At 38.8% G+C, this 14,229-nt stretch overlaps 1 protein-coding gene across 1 annotated transcript in view; it reads right to left on the bottom strand.

The window, feature by feature from the left end:
* The window catches only part of LOC144437214 (ATP-dependent DNA helicase Q4-like), a 32,905-nt gene extending 26,107 nt beyond the window's left edge, over positions 1–6,798 (bottom strand). Inside the window, exons 1-5 of the mRNA XM_078126109.1 lie at positions 6,719–6,798; positions 3,295–3,431; positions 2,679–2,951; positions 2,215–2,397; positions 1,483–1,651 (exon numbers count right to left, since the gene is read on the bottom strand). Coding sequence (XP_077982235.1) covers positions 1,483–1,651; positions 2,215–2,397; positions 2,679–2,951; positions 3,295–3,431; positions 6,719–6,734 — 778 coding nt within the window. The 5' untranslated portion in view covers positions 6,735–6,798. The remainder of the gene's footprint in view (positions 1–1,482; positions 1,652–2,214; positions 2,398–2,678; positions 2,952–3,294; positions 3,432–6,718) is intronic.
* Between the last annotated feature and the right edge of the window lie 7,431 nt (positions 6,799–14,229).

Here is a 14,229-nt window from a genome sequence, read left to right as displayed (position 1 = left end):
CTTGACTTGCTGCAATGTACAATAGACTTGACTTGCTGCAATGTACAAAATACTTGACTTACTGCAATGTACAATAGACTTGACTTGCTGCAATGTACAATATACTTGACTTGCTGCAATGTACAATAGACTTGACTTGCTGCAATGTACAATATAATTGACTTGCTGCAATGTACAATAGACTTGACTTGCTGCAATGTACAATAGACTTGACTTGCTGCAATGTACAATAGACTTGACTTGCTGCAATGTACAATAGACTTGACTTGCTGCAATGTACAATATACTTGACTTGCTGCAATGTACATGTACAATATACTTGACTTGCTGCAATGTACAATGTACTGGACTTGCTGCAATGTACAATATACTTGACCTGCTGCAATGTACAATATACTTGACTTGCTGCAATGTACAATATACTTGACCTGCTGCAATGTACAATATACTTGACTTGCTGCAATGTACAATATACTTGACCTGCTGCAATGTACAATATACTTGACTTGCTGCAATGTACAATATACTTGACCTGCTGCAATGTACAATATACTTGACTTGCTGCAATGTACAATATACTTGACTTGCTGCAATGTACAATATACTTGACCTGCTGCAATGTACAATATACTTGACTTGCTGCAATGTACAATATACTTGACTTGCTGCAATGTACAATATACTTGACTTGCTGCAATGTACAATATACTTGACTTGCTGCAATGTACAATATACTTGACTTGCTGCAATGTACAATATACTTGACTTGCTGCAATGTACAATATACTTGACTTGCTGCAATGTACAATATACTTGACTTGCTGCAATGTACAATATACTTGACTTGCTGCAATGTACAATATACTTGACTTGCTGCAATGTACAAAATAATTGACTTGCTGCAGTGTACAATATACTTGACTTGCTGCAATGTACAATAGACTTGACTTGCTGCAATGTACAATATACTTGACTTGCTGCAATGTACAATAGACTTGACTTGCTGCAATGTACAATATACTTGACTTGCTGCAATGTACAATAGACTTGACTTGCTGCAATGTACAATATACTTGACCTGCTGCAATGTACAATATACTTGACTTGCTGCAATGTACAATATACTTGACTTGCTGCAATGTACAATAGACTTGACTTGCTGCAATGTACAATATACTTGACTTGCTGCAATGTACAATATACTTGACTTGCTGCAATGTACAATAGACTTGACTTGCTGCAATGTACAGTAGACTTCTCATGTAAAGGAAAGATTCAACACTGTGTGACTAATCATTCCTTAAATTGTATGTTCTATGAGTTTCTCAGCTAAATCTCCATGGTAACAGCCCCAGTCAACAAATTTGTTCACATGACAAACATCTGTAAAATACTGCAATGTGGTATAAATCAAATATTTGTCTTACAACTCTGTCATACCTTCACAGCTGGTCTCTTCTTTCTTCTTCTTTCCCTTCTTACCAAGACCTTTATGTTTGACATGGCCGACACCTTCAGTTTTGATGACTGTATCAGACAAACATGTCCTGAGTAAAGAAGCCACCTTCTCTGTCTGTTCCCTTCTAGTACAGTACACAATGATGGAATCCAGTTGATAAAACCTGTCACCCTTCAGAAGACTTACGAGTGCCTGATAAATACATGTACATTCAAATTGTATAAGTATGAACTACGTGTACACCATCACAGCAAGAATGCACTTTGGGATTAATGTGTCTGAAACTCAAATCACATAAATCAGTAAATAAAAGACTGCTACTTTATAGTACATTGCAATCCCTTACAGAAATGTTGTCGTTCACTGACTTGTTTTAGTACCTCAAGAAAAACTGGACAGACATCACAATGGTTGACATTTTTTCTGATTCTGATGACCTGACTGACTATTAGTATTCATGTATTTCTTGGCAAGAACAGTTAGAATGGAGTTAAAATACAATAGGTTTATATTTAGGTGGTTATTATTCATTGCAAGACCTTTGCTAAGACAAATAGTTGAAAGTATCTTGACTTTAACAGATATTGTAAGTCATTCAGACTATTAAAAGTACAATTATGAATTGGAAGCCTCATCACACTTATTTACTTACACCCCCCCCCCCCCTTATTAACTGATGAGAAAGAAGTAGAAACTCTCTAAACAATCATCAAGCAAAAATAAGAAACAAAAAATAGTGCATTCAGTATTCTTACTCTATCTCTGTCTGCATCTCTTGAGACAGACAGGTGCAGATTACTCGGTACTGCAGCACCTCGGACAATAGCACGTTGGTAGTTAACAATGCCCAGATGTTCTGCTACACTTGATGCTGTAGCTAACGTTGCAGTCGCTGTCAGACCTAGGAAACATCTGACACCAAGACGATCCCTCAAAACCTATGTGGATATAAACAAACTGAAGTCTCAAGATCAACTGTTCTCTAAAGTAGAAGGTTTTCTCAAGGTATCATACACCAGCTTTAAATGAATGAAATCAACCTTTGAAATTGCACGGCTGTCAACAAAGGGACATGGCATGGCAGACAAAGACAGGCACTAAATGCATAAGCCTATTACAGTTTTAGATTGGGTGAGATGAAATACAGCATAGAATATACCTTATACCTTACACAGTCTTAGATAGAATGGTGTGAAATACAGCATAGAATATACCTTACCTTACACAGTCTTAGATAGGATGGTCTGAAATGATGAGACCATTCTGATACACAGTGAGCTTCGTCAATACAGGCAAAGGCTATAGGTGGTAATTGTGACAGTGATGGCAGACATCCAGTTCTACCCCAACCACCACCCACTAAGGCTTCAGGTGATACTAACAATACTTGGATTTTTCCACTGGTGATTTCTTTAACCACTTTCTCACGTTGACCTTTGGTCATGTTGCTATGTAGACGGGCACCTTTTAAGCAGTTTGGTAGTCCTATAACCTGTGATAATGTAGTTACTTTACAACATTAGAACCAACAATGAAGTGATGACTTCAAAACTGATAAGACTCCATATGGAGTTATGATGCTTTGAATGGTGACAGTGGTTCACTTATAATCTGCTCGTTGTTGGTTTGAGCTTTGTACTTATCAATGTCACTTTCTGAATGATTAAAGTCCTTGGTCAAAATTTTAATCCCCAGTGTGCTTCAGTCAACCACTTGACCAAGTAGCATAACTGGGGACCTGGTAGGACAGAAGTTGCTATATGATGGATCTGAGTGGAAACAGTATCAGCAACCTAGTTCAGTTGTGCTAAAAATCACAATAAATGTTAACTTACTTGATCTTCCATTAGTGAGACTAAGGGTGAAATAACCAATGTCATACATTTTGATCTTTGTGAGTACATATAGGCTGGTAGTTGGTAACATAGAGATTTACCAGCTCCTGTAGATAACACTACCAATGTAGACAGACCTAGGCAAAACGAAATGACATGAAAATACTGAGTGACACCTACAGACTATGAGCTATAGGTGGTATGGTAGGTTGGTACAGATTCACACTGAGTGACACCTACAGATTATGAGCTATAGGTGGTATGGTAGGGTGGTACAGATTCATACTGAGTGACACCTACAGACTATGAGCTATAGGTGGTATGGTAGGTTGGTACAGATTCACACTGAGTGACACCTACTATGAGCTATAGGTGGTATGGTAGGTTTGTACAGATTCACACTGAGTGACACCTACTATGAGCTATAGGTGGTATGGTAGGTTGGTACAGATTCACACTGAGTGACACCTACTATGAGCTATAGGTGGTATGGTAGGTTTGTACAGATTCACACTGAGTGACACCTACTATGAGCTATAGGTGGTATGGTAGGTTTGTACAGATTCACACTGAGTGACACCTACAGACTATGAGCTATAGGTGGTATGGTAGGTTTGTACAGATTCACACTGAGTGACACCTACAGACTATGAGCTATAGGTGGTATGGTAGGTTTGTACAGATTCATACTGAGTGACACCTACAGACTATGAGCTATAGGTGGTATGGTAGGTTTGTACAGATTCACACTGAGTGACACCTACTATGAGCTATAGGTGGTATGGTAGGGTGGTACAGATTCACACTGAGTGACACCTACAGACTATGAGCTATAGGTGGTATGGTAGGTTTGTACAGATTCACACTGAGTGACACCTACAGACTATGAGCTATAGGTGGTATGGTAGGGTGGTACAGATTCATACTGAGTGACACCTACAGACTATGAGCTATAGGTGGTATGGTAGGGTGGTACAGATTCACACTGAGTGACACCTACAGATTATGAGCTATAGGTGGTATGGTAGGTTTGTACAGATTCATACTGAGTGACACCTACAGACTATGAGCTATAGGTGGTATGGTAGGGTGGTACAGATTCACACTGAGTGACACCTACAGACTATGAGCTATAGGTGGTATGGTAGGGTGGTACAGATTCACACTGAGTGACACCTACAGACTATGAGCTATAGGTGGTATGGTAGGTTTGTACAGATTCACACTGAGTGACACCTACAGACTATGAGCTATAGGTGGTATGGTAGGTTTGTACAGATTCACACTGAGTGACACCTACAGATTATGAGCTATAGGTGGTATGGTAGGGTGGTACAGATTCACACTGAGTGACACCTACAGATTATGAGCTATAGGTGGTATGGTAGGTTTGTACAGATTCACACTGAGTGACACCTACAGACTATGAGCTATAGGTGGTATGGTAGGGTGGACTGGTACAGATTCACACTGAGTGACACCTACAGACTATGAGCTATAGGTGGTATGGTAGGGTGGTACAGATTCACACTGAGTGACACCTACAGATTATGAGCTATAGGTGGTATGGTAGGGTGGACTGGTACAGATTCACACTGAGTGACACCTACAGACTATGAGCAATAGGTGGTATGGTAGGGTGGTACAGATTCATACTGAGTGACACCTACAGACTATGAGCAATAGGTGGTATGGTAGGTTTGTACAGATTCATACTGAGTGACACCTACTATGAGCTATAGGTGGTATGATAGGGTGGTACAGATTCACACTGAGTGACACCTACTATGAGCTATAGGTGGTATGGTAGGTTTGTACAGATTCACACTGAGTGACACCTACTATGAGCTATAGGTGGTATGGTAGGGTGGTACAGATTCACACTGAGTGACACCTACTATGAGCTATAGGTGGTATGGTAGGGTGGTACAGATTCACACTGAGTGACACCTACTATGAGCTATAGGTGGTATGGTAGGTTTGTACAGATTCACACTGAGTGACACCTACTATGAGCTATAGGTGGTATGGTAGGTTTGTACAGATTCACACTGAGTGACACCTACAGACTATGAGCTATAGGTGGTATGGTAGGTTTGTACAGATTCATACTGAGTGACACCTACAGACTATGAGCTATAGGTGGTATGGTAGGGTGGTACAGATTCATACTGAGTGACACCTACAGACTATGAGCAATAGGTGGTATGGTAGGTTTGTACAGATTCATACTGAGTGACACCTACTATGAGCTGTGGGTGGTATGGTAGGGTGGTACAGATTCACACTGCGTGACACCTACAGACTATGAGCTATAGGTGGTATGGTAGGTTGGTACAGATTCATACAGTGTGGGTAGTAAAATGACTAGTTTAGAAGACATTCATGGCTTCGATCCTCTTTGATCTCTGCTCTGAAGTCTGCTGACATGACTTTTGTAGCCCGCGTCAAGCTAGATTTTCATTTGATAAACATAAGTAATAATAACAGAAGCTCATGTATCATAAATATCAATATTGGTGCTAAGGAGTATTTAATGTGCTTGCAGTGTTTCTGCTGCTACAAACACTTGTACAAAAAAAACAATTACACAACACTTGCACTCATGCATCATAGGGACCTAACTATGATAACATTGTTTTTGTACACAGTTTTCAAAATGCAAAATCACAACAGTGTACATGTACATGTATAGTTGCCATGAATAAAGATGGGGCTAAAAGTTGTGTGGTCAAATAACTGAAATATATACCTAGTTTTACCTACCAACCCATAAACCCTCCACCAACCAACCCATGGACCCTCAACCAACCAACCCATAGACCCTCCACCACCCAACCAATCCATAGACCCTCCACCAACCAACCAACCCATAGACAACCCCCACCTACATTGTATCAACACATAAACCCTCCACCAACCAACCAACCCATAGACCCTCCCCACCAACCAACCAACCCATGGACCCTCCACCAACCAACCAACCCATAGACCACCCCATCTACATTGTATCAACACATAAACCCTCCAACAACCAACCAACCCATAGACCCTCCACCAACCAACCAATCATTAGACCCTCCACCAACCAACCAACCCATAGACCACCAACCTACATTGTATCAACACATAAACCCTCCACCAACCAACCAATCCATAGACCCTCCACCAACCAACCAACCATTCATACCCCACTCCCAAGTTCAATATCTTATTGTAACTGAAGAGTATTTTGGAAAACACACTATCTTGTCTGGCTTATGTATGCAGTATATCCTCTACAACCAGTCATAAACTGTCTTCAACTCATATATAGGTCTTACCAATGACCATGGTGGTATTTACACATTTCAAAATATTTCATTGTGAATTTTTACACTTGAAAGGGGAAAGTTCATTACGAGATAACTGATTTAATACTTACCACTCATGATCCTCATCACAGCTTCTTCTTGACCAGATCTAAATGAAGAATATCCTATCTTATCCAAGCAGTCATGCACCTCAGTAGGTGTAGCTTAAAAACAGACAAAAATTTGAAATAAACATTACAATGGAATAAAGATCAAAACAAAAGAAACAAGTCATTGAGAATGACATAGTCCCCGCTATGATTGGGTTTTAAGGAATTATCACTACTCTGATCACGCAACAACACTTGTGAACCTAAATCAAACAGACTTAGATATGTTGTGTCTGCTTTTTGGACATGGAACATGCCTACAACAATAAAGGATGGGTCGGGTATGGGGGATCGTATTACGATGAAAATGGGAATGAGATCTGTTCAAGCATGTCTGAGTTATGGCTTTGGACATGGAAAATTCGCAAACAAAATGGCTGCCAGGCAGGCATATTGGATCGTATTATGACAACAAATGGATATGCACATATATGTCATGGAACACTGTCCTAATACCAACTTTGAATGAGATCTGTTCAAGCATGTCTGAGTTATGGCTTTAGACAGGGAAAATTCGCAAACAAAATGGCTGCCAGGTGGCCATATTGGATCGTATCATGAAACAAATTGACGTGCATATGTATGCCATTGTATGTTGCCCCTGTACCAAGTTTGAAAAAAATCGGTCCAGGCATCTCCAAGAAACGGCTGCGGGCGGACGGACGGACGGACGGACGGACGGAACCGAATCCATAAGTCCCCGCCCCAGACTTCGTCCGGCGGGGACTAACAAAGAATCTACCTCAATATATGTTATCATGGATCTATTATTGAGAAGGATAGTGTACGGAGATTTAATCCTTTTACTGTCTTTTGTTCAGAACAATTAAAGCCTTTGAATGCCTGCAACTTTTTTCATTGTGCCACACCCACCTTCACAAGTGAATGTCAGGCAACATGAAGCATGTGAAGGTTGCTCAGGAAGGGTTATAGGTTACAAGATATGCACAATCACGCCATCATCCCAGATACAGGAAGTGTTAAAATCGGCTGATGTTTGGTTGAGTTACGACTTTTTTTCCAATTTTGTTGCAAATCTGCATGTCTATTTTAACTTCTTTTATTTATGACAGACAAGACACTTCAATGACTTTTTTAGTTTACCAGAAAGTTTGAATTGTGTACTTTCCAACCACATACATGATGAAGCAACAGTCCTTGTTCAGAGACATGTGTTGTTACCGTCGCTTGAACTTGCGAATGTTTTGAATCATGTGCTGTTTACGTCATCCATTCAAGTCTATGGGAAGTCAGTTGACAGTCTTGGGAAGTACACACTAAAAAAGACAGATTTTAATCGATCACTAGGTGGCCTTAAAAATAGTACTTGCTTATTTGAAAGCTGAGACTCAGAGGATGTTTTCTCCATGACTGTATATTTTTTTTAAATGTAGCTGCAGAGGCACTATATGAAAGTGTTTTTTGCCATAAATTGGAAGTAAATTTCTCTTTGGCCACCATGTTGAACAGCTAGCCACATTTGTTTTATTGTCCATTTACAAACTATGGCCAGGGCTTGAAGTTCATTCTGGCCCAGTGGCCCTGGGCCAGTCAATCTTCAGGCTGGAAAGACCTGCCCAATTGGACAAGTAGATTTTGCTGCAATGTTAGCTCAGAATGCCTATCAGTTTCAAAATTATGCTCAAAATTGTTAAAAAGCAGATTACATTTCTCAAAAAACAACTGTTTTGACCAGTTTATAATTTGAAATCAGTCGTATCATCGGGGAAATGATCGACTCCGTTATGGTAATGCATCTTTCATGACCCATGCATGACCTTGGAAGTTGGAAGACGTTCTTTGTTCATTGCGCATGTGCAATACATGGAATTCTCACAGCTTCACACAACTCCTGCTGCGATACGATGTCAGTTACAAGCTTCAATTGTGTCATAAAGACAGATTTCTTGCATGAATGTTACAAAAATCATATAAAATGACTCAAAAGGAACAGTGATAGTTGATCATTTAAATAGAAGTAATGATTTTCAATCAATGACATATAAAAAAAAATAGTGCAAATACTGCGTTGTCGCACAACTTCATGTTCAGGACAATGATAGATATATAATTTTTTGAAGATTTAAAGTTGCAACGAAAACAAAATTTTCATACCTAATTTCTATCATCATAATCCAGCCATCCTATGTTGGAAGTGTACAAGACAAGTATAGCAACATCCTAATCAAACTTTAAAAGTGATGTGTCTACAAGGTGTTGTACTTCTTTATATTTTTAAAATCAATTTGGAACCAAGTCATACCAATGTAACATGTTTAACTTTCTTGGTTGTCTTATTGTAATATTTTAAACGTCAGCTACATTCAGTTTGTATGGGTAGGTGATGAAACAGCTGTCTTACAACATAGTACATGTACATAATCCAGTCATAAACCAAACTGGCCATGCTACACACTTTAATTACCACTGCAGGAAATAGTAAAGTAAACATTCTAATTATCAATGTACTGATCTCACTATGTTAGCTATTAATGAGGACAAATCTACACATTCTCAACAAAGTTAAGCTCAATCTACTAGGTAATTTCAAAGTTGACGATTTTTGAGGAAAAGCAATGATAACACTTCTAGAAACATCTCACCAATATTTACTTGATACTTTTTGAGATATAAGTTTTTGACCAAAATTCACATTTTTACACCTAAATTCCATATCACTGATGAGATCATTATGTGCATAATATTTCTTCATCTATACACCCTTAGATGCATCCCCATCAAATTTCAGTTCAATCTGCTCAGTAGTTTTGGTATTAAAGACTTTTGAACAAAAAGACACATTTATAGCCCTAATTTGCATATCACTGATGGGCTCATCATGTTACGAACAACTCTTAGTATAAACACCCTGAAGAATGTTTCACCCAAATTTCAGCCCAATCTGCCAAGTAGTTTTTAAGTTCTGGCTGTTGCTAAGGGCGTGGTCATGGTTGCTAGGGCCAATTTTGTCACTATGCTTTGAAGAAAATCTACTGAATAACACTTTCAGAAACATCTCACCAAGTTTCAGACTCACTGACCAAGTACTTTTTGAGATATAAGTTATTGACCAAAAATGAACATTTTTACACCTAATTTGCATATCACTTATGGAATCATAGTATGCTAAAATATGTCTTCGTCCATACATCCCTACATGCATTCCCATTAAATTTCAGCCAAATCTGCTCAGTGGTTTTGGAATTATAGATTTTTGACCAAAAAGACACATTTTAGCCCTAATTTGCATATCACTGATGGGACCATCATGTCATGAACAATTCTTAGTAAAAACACCCTGAAGAATGTTTCACCCAAATTTCAGCCCAATCTGCCCAGTAGTTTTTGAGTTTAAGTTTTTGTCCAAAAATCACATTTTTTGACCCAAATCACAAACCGGTGGTAAGATCATTTTGATTTGAACAATTTCCCAACTAGACACCCAAGGTAATGGACCCATCAAATATCATGGCAATCAGTTCGGTGGCTTTTTGACTTCAAGTTGTTTACACAGACAGACAGACAGACAGACAGACGCCGGGCGATCCCTATAGCACTACTGAACCTCAGTTCAGTTGTGCTAATAATAATTCCTTTAGCAAAGTGCTGTACACTGATGACAATCACCCAAGTGTTTCCAAAAGTTTCATACTAAAATTCAAATTCAGTAACTTGAAAAGATTGCAAAGGATGTCAATGCCATTTTTTTAGTATGAATGTAAGTACTCCTGGAATCATACAATACTTCATGGCAAAGTTACAAAGTGAATGTAATAATTTTTATAATAATAATAATAATAATAATAATAATAATAATAATAATAATAATCATCATCATCATCATCATTTATTGCACCTCCAGAGACATATAATGTTTGGGATCATGGGTTCAAAAATTGTTTTGAAAACAAGAATAGCGATAAAAATCAAGCTGATATTCATTTGTTCAAAGGTGAAATTAACAAATCTATATCTCTCTAGTTTTTGAAACATGATTGCACTCAATTTGGCTATCATAGGTTTGGTAGGTAGGACCATGCTTACTTTAAAATGGCAAACTCAAAATGAAGTGAATGACCACCGTGCCACAATGACATACTATAAGTTATAACAGCAAACTGTACAAAAAAATTGGGCAAGTAGAAATTGTGGTTGGGCATGTAATTTTCAAAATTAAATGGGCATGTGGGCAAAAAAATTAATTTCGAGGCCTGATGGCACAAAGCATGACATGTAGTAGTTATAGATGATTTTTAAGAATGCTTGCTGTTTTCATGACTGTCTTGATTTTCGAAGGCAATCATACATGTATGTGTTGTTTCAACACCATTTCAATAACATTAACAATATAGTTCTCCATTGACATTTCTTTGCTCTAAATGTTTGCCATCGTCATGGGTGAAGACGAAACAGGACACCATTTTGGACACGGTGATTTTACTCCGAAGACAACTGAAGTTTGTTGATCGTCATCCGAAGTCTGTTCATGAATAATTTACGCCGTTAATCCATTTAACGGAAACTTGGCAAAAGTGGATTTAGTATTACCAATTTAGTATTACCACTGGTGTCCTTCATGCTGAACAATAGATCAATGAACTACTGTACACTATCCTTCTCAATAATAGATCCAAGAAGTTACTAACTGGACATTTTAAACTCATTGAAGAAATGTTTTTGTTTGAAGTTGTCATCAATGAAGTTTAAAAGTATCAAGAGCCTACAATGTTTTGTCACAACTGTACAAAGTATCTGAACTCCTATACAATGTAAGTAAAGCCAACACTTTCATCTGTTGGCACATGTCTTTTTAAATACACTAAAGTAGTGAAACTAGAAGTTATGGGTAAGAAAAAGGATAGCCTAAGGTAATTGTGAGTTTGATGAGTGTGTAGACATTGTCATTCACACATTTCAGTTAAGGCATTGGTGGTTATTTTTACAAGCCCCTCCTTAAGATGAATATGCATGAAAAAATTAGCTATTGTCCTCTGTTTGTGCTTGTCGCTAATGCAGTTCTATGATTGGCAGTTATTTATATTCCTGAATTGCAGAGATGACTTTTGCTAGACCGCGGATGTTCCATCATCGATAGTGATGTTCGGTCGTGTGTCGTATTCTATCGGAAGAACATCCAAGGTCTAGCAGCTAGACTACGTCTCCCCATGCATTGGCCAACCCTGTAAAGATCAAATCACGCCATGTCTGTGTGTCCCCATGCAATGCCAACCCTGTAAAGATCAAACTACACAATGTCTGTGTGTAACCATGAAATGGCCAACCCTGTAAAGATCAAACTACACAATGTCTGTGTGTCAGCATGCAATGGCCAACCCTGTACAGATCAAACTAAACAATGTCTGTGTGTCCCCATGCAATGGCCAACCCTGTAAAGATCAAACTAAACAATGTCTGTGTGTCCCCATGCAATGGCCAACCCTGTAAAGATCAAACTACACAATGTCTGAGTGTCCCCATGCATTGGCCAACCCTGTAAAGATCAAACTACACAATGTCTGTGTGTCAGCATGCAATGGCCAACCCTGTAAAGATCAAACCACGCCATGTCTGTGTGTCCCCATACAATGGCCAACCCTGTAAAGATCAAACTACACAATGTCTGTGTGTCCCCATGCAATGGCCAACCCTGTAAAGATCAAACCACGCCATGTCTGTGTGTCCCCATGCAATGGCCAACCCTGTAAAGATCAAACTACACAATGTCTGTGTGTCCCCATGCAATGGCCAACCCTGTAAAGATCAAACTACACAATGTCTGTGTGTCCCCATGCAATGGCCAACCCTGTAAAGATCAAACTACACAATGTCTGTGTGTCCCCATGCAATGGCCAACCCTGTAAAGATCAAATACTATGAGCATTCTCCACGTGGAGGGCACTATCTACAATATCATAATGGGGCAGCCGGTTACAAATGAATCTAACCTGCATGAGCTTATGGGCTTTGCCTTGTTATATTAGTTCTTTATCTAAATCTCCAAATACATGTATATCCTGGGCCTATTAAAGTTCATCCCAATCTGCTCAGTAGCTTTGGAATTAAAGATTTTTTACCAAAAAACCTAATTTGTATATTACTGATTGGATCATCATGTCATGAATAAATTTGTAATCTACATGTACACATCCCTAAAAATGTCCCCACCAAATTTTGGACAAATCTGCCCAGTAGTTTACATTTTTTGACCAAAACACACTTCGGCGATGTGATCATTTTGCTTTGAACAATTACACAACTAGACACCAAAAGTAATGTCCCCACCAATTTCCATGGCAATTGGTCTGCAGTTTTTTTTAGTTGAAGTCGTCTCCACACACACACATACACACATACGCACGCACACACACACGCACACACACACACACACACACACACACACACACACACACACACACACACACACACACACACACACAGATACCACCATGCCATGCCTATAGCACTACTGAACCTCATCAGTTCAGTTGTGTTTACAAGAATGTTACAGCCACAATATGGATGTTTTGGCCTTTAGATTGGCATTCTCAAGTTTGACAGATTACCCTGAGTTTACCATCGTATCTTCACATGTAAATACAAATACTGGAACAGTAATATATCATTATACTTTCATTATACAGAGCTACATGTATCTTACCTATAAGTTCTTCATTTGGTCCAGGCTGGTAGAGGGGCTGCATTGCTGCTGGGGGTTCAGGGGCTTCATACACAGGTGGAATTGATGTAATGTAAATATTATCATTTGGTTTATCATAACTTTTATCACCAGTAACTTCTGCCTTATCTTTACCTTCCTCTACATGTACAGCTACTTTTTGAGGTACTCCAGACGCCATTCTAGCAGCTTCCTCCAAAGTAGGGAATGGACACTCCTCCTTGTCACTCTCATCTTTACCCTCCTTTTTGCTGGACTTTTTCATATCATCATCACCCCACTTAATATTTTTGCCTTGCAATTCAATGAAAATAATGACATACAGAGTATATATGTTAGTACTTGTTCTATACCTTTCTGTGAGAGCTTTAATATTTGTGACAGTTAGGCACCAGTGAGCATCGCTTGATGGATACTAAGTGCATAACCGATTTATCATATGCCTATGCCCAGGAATTCAATGAAAATACACGAAAAATAAAAAAAGAGAGCACAACTGCAGCCCGCATGGCTTTGTGTATTGTGCAACTCTATTGTCAGGTGATGTTCATGTGCACTTTCTGTTGACCCTGTCAACTTGTTTCGGGTGATCGTCAATTTTCATAGGAGTAAAATGTCATTTTTGTTATAATGATCTCAAACTACAACTTGTTGCCAGTCTCACAGATATCATCTACTCCAAAGTACATGCTCACCCTGTAAAGGCTGTACATTTACATTGTTTTGTATGTCTGATATTATCTCTACATTTAAATCATTTTAAGTGTAACTTCAACAGCATGTATCAGCAGTTTGA

This window comes from Glandiceps talaboti, chromosome 7 (assembly GCF_964340395.1).
Source record: "Glandiceps talaboti chromosome 7, keGlaTala1.1, whole genome shotgun sequence".
NCBI classification, from domain to species: domain Eukaryota; kingdom Metazoa; phylum Hemichordata; class Enteropneusta; family Spengelidae; genus Glandiceps; species Glandiceps talaboti.
The sequence above is the reverse complement of the archived record's forward strand: the minus strand, read 5'-3'. Positions and strand labels throughout refer to the sequence as shown.